Source organism: Enoplosus armatus, chromosome 11 (genome assembly GCF_043641665.1).
Source record: "Enoplosus armatus isolate fEnoArm2 chromosome 11, fEnoArm2.hap1, whole genome shotgun sequence".
NCBI lineage: Eukaryota > Metazoa > Chordata > Actinopteri > Centrarchiformes > Enoplosidae > Enoplosus > Enoplosus armatus.
The window spans coordinates 11,704,589-11,711,519 of NC_092190.1; the positions used below are offsets into that span (position 1 = coordinate 11,704,589).

General features: G+C 39.0%; 1 protein-coding gene across 1 annotated transcript; it reads right to left on the reverse strand.

The window, feature by feature from the left end:
* Positions 1–301: 301 nt before the first annotated feature.
* On the reverse strand, positions 302–4,220 carry dct (dopachrome tautomerase). The gene is made up of 8 exons (XM_070914331.1): positions 3,932–4,220; positions 3,526–3,825; positions 2,862–2,962; positions 1,967–2,133; positions 1,630–1,809; positions 1,338–1,473; positions 1,043–1,244; positions 302–477 (listed from the first exon to the last, which is right to left on the reverse strand). The coding sequence occupies exons 1-8, from the start codon at positions 4,218–4,220 to the stop codon at positions 302–304; spliced, it is 1,551 nt and encodes a 516-aa protein (XP_070770432.1).
* Between the last annotated feature and the right edge of the window lie 2,711 nt (positions 4,221–6,931).

Genomic DNA, 6,931 nt, shown 5'->3' on the forward strand with positions numbered 1-6,931 from the left:
GTAACATGTACATAATAGACAGTGATGCTTTTGTAAGCTCACTAAAAACAATGTTCCCAAACCAGTTAAAGTTTACTTTCATTTTGATTGGTCTACATGAAAATATTTTTCAGTGGATATTACGTGATTCACATCATTGTTAATCTATTAAATTAGATTTAATAAAAAGTAAAGTGTAGTTTGTTTACAGGATTCATATTTTCCTCCTGCGTCACAGTGGGGCCTGCAGAACACTGGTGATTGGCTGCTCCATCTCTCTCAGGTAAGTACTGAAGTGCGTTTCAGAGCAACAGGTTCAAATCTAGGCGTCCTCTGTGTACTTCCTATTTGTGAAGTCTGCTTTTATTAGAGGTTCAAAGCCTCTGTTTCTCCGCTGACGGAGGTAGAGCACGAAGATGAGGAGAAGCACCAGGAGGCCGATGAAGACTCCCCCCAGAGTGGAGCCCAGCACAAACACAGCTGGCCCTCCATCTGCGTCTGTGAAGATGAAGCACAGGTGGAAATATTCACAGAAAGCTTTTTAAATGTCAGTCATTATGTTACAATAAGATCTTTAAAATGCTTGCTGTCATTTAACAAAGAGGGATTTGATAGGTTTGATGAGGCTGTGGTTAAAATTAAATGATTTCTGCATGTTGCACCATGATGTAATGCATGCAGAGTTTCTGCTCTACTTTGTCAGAGACGAGTGTAGAAAGAGATAACTTCTAGAGCTCAGCAAACTTCAGAGATATATTTATGCACTTGTCGTCTTATCTGAGGTCAGGAAGTTCACACATTTCCAGCAATACTTTGATATTTTGTTGTCAGATTAAACAAAGGATATAACATGTTAATTAGGGAACTTTAGAGGTGTTTGGGGGCTGATTTTGTTACCTTCAGATAGAGCTAGGCTAGCTGTTTCCCCCTGTTTCCAGTCTTTATGCTAAGCTAAGCTAACCTGCTGCTGGCTGTAGCTTTACCGTACAGAGAGTGGAGCGAATTAACCTTTTCCCAAAATTTCAAGCTACCCTTTGAACTCATTCTTTTATCACTTGCTCACCATCCAGGGCAACGGAGTAGGAATATCCCAGCTGCTCAGATGCAACGTATATCTCCTCGTTAGTAATCGGAGGGAAGAAGGGAACCATGTTGTAGTCCCTGTTGTGACCGATGGGGGCCATCTCATCGGGGAAGGTGGCGTTGGACGGGACAAACCTCTTCATCCACTCGTCAAAAATGGCATCAGTGAAAGCGTGGAGCACCTATAGGACAAACAAACAGAAACACCACAGTGATTTTAATGACAGCAACTCTACCGAGTCATTTCAGAGTAAACCATGAAATCAGATTCTGACCAGAAAGATGGGGTCGTTGGCTGCCGAGTGAGACAAAGAGCTGGTTCCATTGAGCAAGGAGTGTACGAGGTTGTGGAGGTTGTTGACCGATTCATCCAGTTCTCCATTTGGTTTTTCGTACCCTTCAAGAGCATTTCTGTTACAAAGCACAAAGTCTGTTAAAAAGTAGTCTTGAGGGCCTCTTAAAACTAAAGTTAAACTGACATGTAGACAATTGCTGACCACATCAGTCAGAGTGAAACAGCAGGTATAAATGTAAGATTATTATTGATGCTAAACGGTCGAGTCATACCTAAAACTAAAGGAGGAGTTGGTGAAGTACGGAGGGCTGTCGAAGTCTCTGATTCCAAGACAGCTCCTGACGTCGTTCATGGTGGGCAGAGACATACTACCTCCCTCCATTATCCCTCTCTGAATTGATCCCTCACTGGTGCCATTGCAAAGAGTCACCAGGCGATTGTAGTCATCCAAACTGGAGAGAGAAAACAATTAAAATACTCAAATGTTTCACTGATTTCTACCAATCAAAACACATATATATTTGCCACCACAATGTTTATTCCATCATAATCCAACCAATAGTCATTGAGTGTTTTTTTCCTTCCCATCAATATTTTGTGTGTGCTCACCTGTTACATACCACCCCCCATCTGGAGAATCTGGACTGGTTACTGATGAGGGATGGGTTCTCTGGGTTTCGGCCCCCCAGCAGAGAGTCGGTGCACACGTCACACTCACTTCCGCCTGTGGCAAAGTTCCAGTAAGGGATCGCAAAATTCTCATTGCCGGTCAATCTCTGCAGGGAACAGACACACATATTAGTATAGTATATGTTTATTTATACATTAGTATAAATAACTGTGATTGTGACCGCTTCAGTTTGAATCCAGTCTAGGATCTACATATTCTCTATTTCTCTTCCCTGAGTTTTCCCGTCTTTCTGTACCATTTGTTGTCTGGACTAATTCTCTGCGTCTTAAAAAAAAATCCACATTCATTCAAGAGTTATAAATATCTTGTGTTTCATCCAGATTTCTGTTCTTGGAAGGACAGCATGTGACATAAAAAAAAACTTGTGTGTGATACAGATAACATTTCTTTTGGGTAGGTGATCTGCTTCTTAGGGCAGAGTGAGTCACATAAACACTTCAATGCAAGAGTCTCTGGTAATGTATTCACCAAAATGTTATAGATTAATAACACACTGTGTAGGACAAATAACATTTTGTAGAAGGTTTTTATGTAGCTGTGGTCTGGAAAAAACCTCCAAGATATCAGACACTGATGTGCCAATAATTGGTATTCAACAATATGAATAAAAGCAAACACTATATATAAGGTAATAACACAATGAAAAGCTGATCACCCCACAAGAGGAATGTAAATTTCACAGTGACAGTGAAGAGCCTGCTTATATATTTCCAACCAACCGTTTGGTTTATTTACAAATAATTCCATGTAGTGTTACTGAGACAGTCATGACGAAATGAGTTTATTTACATGTTTTCAGAAGATTACACAAACCTGTAGCTCTCTCTCCAGGCTGAGGAGGTGATACCTGTGCCAGGTTATGAATGCTGGTCCTTTGTGTGAGAAATCAATGGCTCTGAATGGACGACCGGGACCTGCAGGGAAACAGTGTTCGAGGAGCTATGTGATCAATAATATGCACATCACACTAGTATATGTAGTAATAATAGTAATACCATTTAGTCCATGTATGAGTAAAACAAATTACTTTTGATTTCTCACAAAAAAATGATATCATTAAAGTCACAGTCCAAAATAAAACAAAAAACACCAAAGACACCAAAACACAACCTATATTAATTAGTTTTTAAAACTAAATAACTAAATCTGTCGTTAATGTTTTCTGATGCTGTTCAAAGTTGGATTTCTTCAATAATGTTGATAAACATTAGTAACACAGGCCTATTTTTTCAATTATAATCAACTAAGAATAATAAAGAAGTTCAATTTTTTTAGATTAAACTCTGAATATACATCAAATGTATGTGGTCAACAAAGTATGGACTAGGACTACATATCCTAATATATTCCTTTGTTATGATATTTCTAATATTCTTTATTAAGAAATTAATGTCATATTACTAACAAACAGCGTCAACCACATGAATTAAGCAGTTCCAATAGTTTTATGTCAGAAAATATGATGATGCTCATTTACCAAGAAGGGTGTCTCGGACAGAGTAGTAATGTTGCCAGACAAAGAAGTCGTAGATGGAGATGTTGGCAATCTGGGGGTCAGTTCCATTTGGTCCCAGGAGTCCCAGCCAGTGCTGAGTGGCGATGACGTAGTCTGGATGGGTGGTGGTCTTAGCCAGTTCCAGCACATTGAGGAACTCCTGGAGCTCTTCGGGGGTCAGGGAGTGGATGTTCTTCCGTACCACAGGGGCTTTCCTCTGGTCACAGTTTGGTCCGGTCCAGCCAAATTTACACTGACCACAGTCATACCCTGCAAAGTTACCTGCAACACAGAGAGCAAATTAAACCTGTCAGATCATGTCGATGATGTTTCAGGTTCAACATGAGCCATTGTCTACAAGATGTTAATAAAACTGTACATGACTCACCAGTACATCTGCAGGTCTGGTTGAAGAATTTGGTCGGCCACCTCTCTCTGTCGTCAACATTTCTCAGTCTGTACGGTCCTCCCCAGGGTTTGCTGTCGACTCGAACAGCCGAGCAGCTCCCTCTCCCCGACAGAGAGCCGCACACATTGGCTGCATCTGAGCCCAGAGAGGGGCAGCACTGCTTGGACAGGATCCCCTCGACAGTGCAGCACACTCGAGGAAACTGAGCCTCTGCGGGCTCAGGCCAGAGAAGTAAACAAAGAAGACCAAGACCAAGCGCGTTCATCATTTTTGCACCTGTTTGTTTCCTCCAGTCAGTGGATTAACTTAATACGGTCAATTAGTTCCCCCCAGAAGACTGTGGAATCTCAGTCTGCCACGGTCCCCAGTTGTGTATCTTCAAATTAGATTCAGTGATAGTTTTGAAATCTGTGGAAACAACACTTAAAGCCAAATCATGTTGTGTTCCAGTTGGTTACATGCACATTAAGAGAGTCTCTAATTTCTGTTCTTGCTTTTGTAGAGCTGAGGAGGATTAAGCCATCGGTCTTGTGATGATCACCTGACAGCAGAGCAGTGAGCTGGACTAAGATCTGGGTAAATACCAAGGAATTGCCTGAAGCGGCTGTTAAGCGTTATACAGCCACTTTGTACCGAAAGACTGAATGTGTCTCATTACTTTATCAGAAAAAAGATAATGAAACAGGAAAATACATCAGGTTTCCTTCAAACAGAACAGATTGTACATTTGGTCAAATACAAAATGAATTGTGTTTTGATGTGTGAACAAATACCATTTAGGGATCATTCTGATAACAAATTTGAAATACAAACATTGTCTCAAAACAAACATTCAAAAAACATTGATTTGTTGAGTCATTCTCAGCTATCATAATCTATAATCTATCAATATCTTAACTGAACTGAACTGAAATAACTGAAAATCAGCAGTCAACTGTAGATCTGTTGCATAAATCTTAATGTGGGATTAATCACATTTAATCCAGCCAGAAGTTACAGTTTCCAGAATAGTTTGGAGCTTGTTATTGTAGCCGGTCTGTGATCAGCTTTTTGTTCCATTAATCAAGCTTTTCACCGCACGTCTCAGCTGACACACTTTGCTGTGCATGTGAGGAGAGAAAAGAGCAACTGTAGGACTTGATGGTTCTAGTTTTAAACATCATGTTCTTATCTTTCACACTACCCACACTAATATGCAGTGGTAAAAGTAGATTTACTCAAGTACTGTACTTTAGTACAATTTTGAGGCATTTGTACTTTACTTACCTAACTGTATATAAAGTAGCTCAGTGCTCCTTACACATCACACATCTAATGAAGTCTAAAGGACATTTTACTTTTGATACTTTAAGCTTATTTTACTGATAATATTTCTGTTCTTTTACTTAAGTAGGATTTTGAATGCAGGACTTACACTTATAGTGGAGTATTTTTACATTGTCGTATTGGTACTTTTACTTAAGTAAAGGATTTGAGTACTTCTTTCGTCTGCGTTCATTCAATTCACAAAAATTAACAATAAATAACTACATAAATCAAGTCAATTAAAACTGAATTATAAGAAATAATTGGAAAAATGTTGCTTATTGTGGCCAAAGTACTGCAGTGCAGAGATTTCAAAAGTAAATCTGCGCTGACACTGTCAGTATGACTGTATTACAGTGCATGGCATAGAGATTATGCAATTGGTAATGAATTGACAAAACACTGGTATGTTCCTTTAAGGACAGAGAGCTCAATGTTTGGATACTTTCAAAGTGTCTGGACCACTAAAACACCCTGAAGGCAGAATATTTCTCCTCTGTTATGATTCTTAGAAAACTGAATTCAACGATGTCAAAGAGATCTTTAACTAGGGGTGGATGATGCTGAGGCCCCGTGACTGGATTTCATGTGATCAAGTGTCTCTCTCAGGTTTTAAACTGAATTCAGGGAGGATGCACACAGGTTGAATCGATTGTCTCTGTTGCATTATTATCTGTGTGTATGTTTTTAGTTTTATGTAGTTTATGAACCCCCAACCAAATGAATTTCCTTTTTGAGTAATAAAGTTGAGCTTGACTTGAACTGGAGCGACACAGTCAGGAGGAGTATTACATTAAATACTAAATTCTGTTGGTTAAAAACACAAGAAATCAATGAACCTTTAATTTCTTTCTCATTCATTTTCTTTGTTTTTAACACTTAAGCCATGAAAGTCAAATCCATCACTACCCACACATTAACACTATGTGAGGTTGTACTGTTGACTAAAGTCATGATTATCACTTGGTCTTTGCTTTCATCAGAAGTCATTATAGATGATGATATGGGGTTTTCTTATATAGGCATCACTTGTTTCTCCGTGCCCTACAGAGCTGAATGTGATTCAGCCACAGTTTTCCTTAATGGGTCTTTGTTCAGAAGCAGGAGCTCCACACCCATCAAAGAAGCGGTGTGTGAAACTCCTGATGCTTTGGTTTGTCTCACACTCCTGACGCATTCCAGTGGCCCGACATGTGACTGCTGACAGTCTAAGTGTATGTGGTACTTGGAGTGAAGGGGAATCTGTAGTCCAGCACACCAAAGAGAAAGTTATGGAGTGTTTTCCAAAGTTTATTTTTTTTTTACTAATTAGTGTTGTTATGAAAGCTATAATTTGATTAGCTATACAGCTTTATTACCCTGTAATCATACTGTCTGCATTATTACTTATAAAGGTGGTCTTTACAGTAATACTGCAATCATATAAAAGATTTCCAAGCATTTCCATGGAGTCGGTTTGCCTGCTGATATCGTATAAATCATAAGATTACATTTCAGATATTCAGCATATGATTTCACTGGGGTCTGAATCTAAACTTATCAATATTGAAAAATATCACATTAAATCTTCTTGCATTATGTCAACATTTCAGCTCTTTAGCAATTTTGCATTCGTCATCAGTATATCGTCGTTATAGTACTGAAATGAACGTTTTGAAACATCAGATAAACATG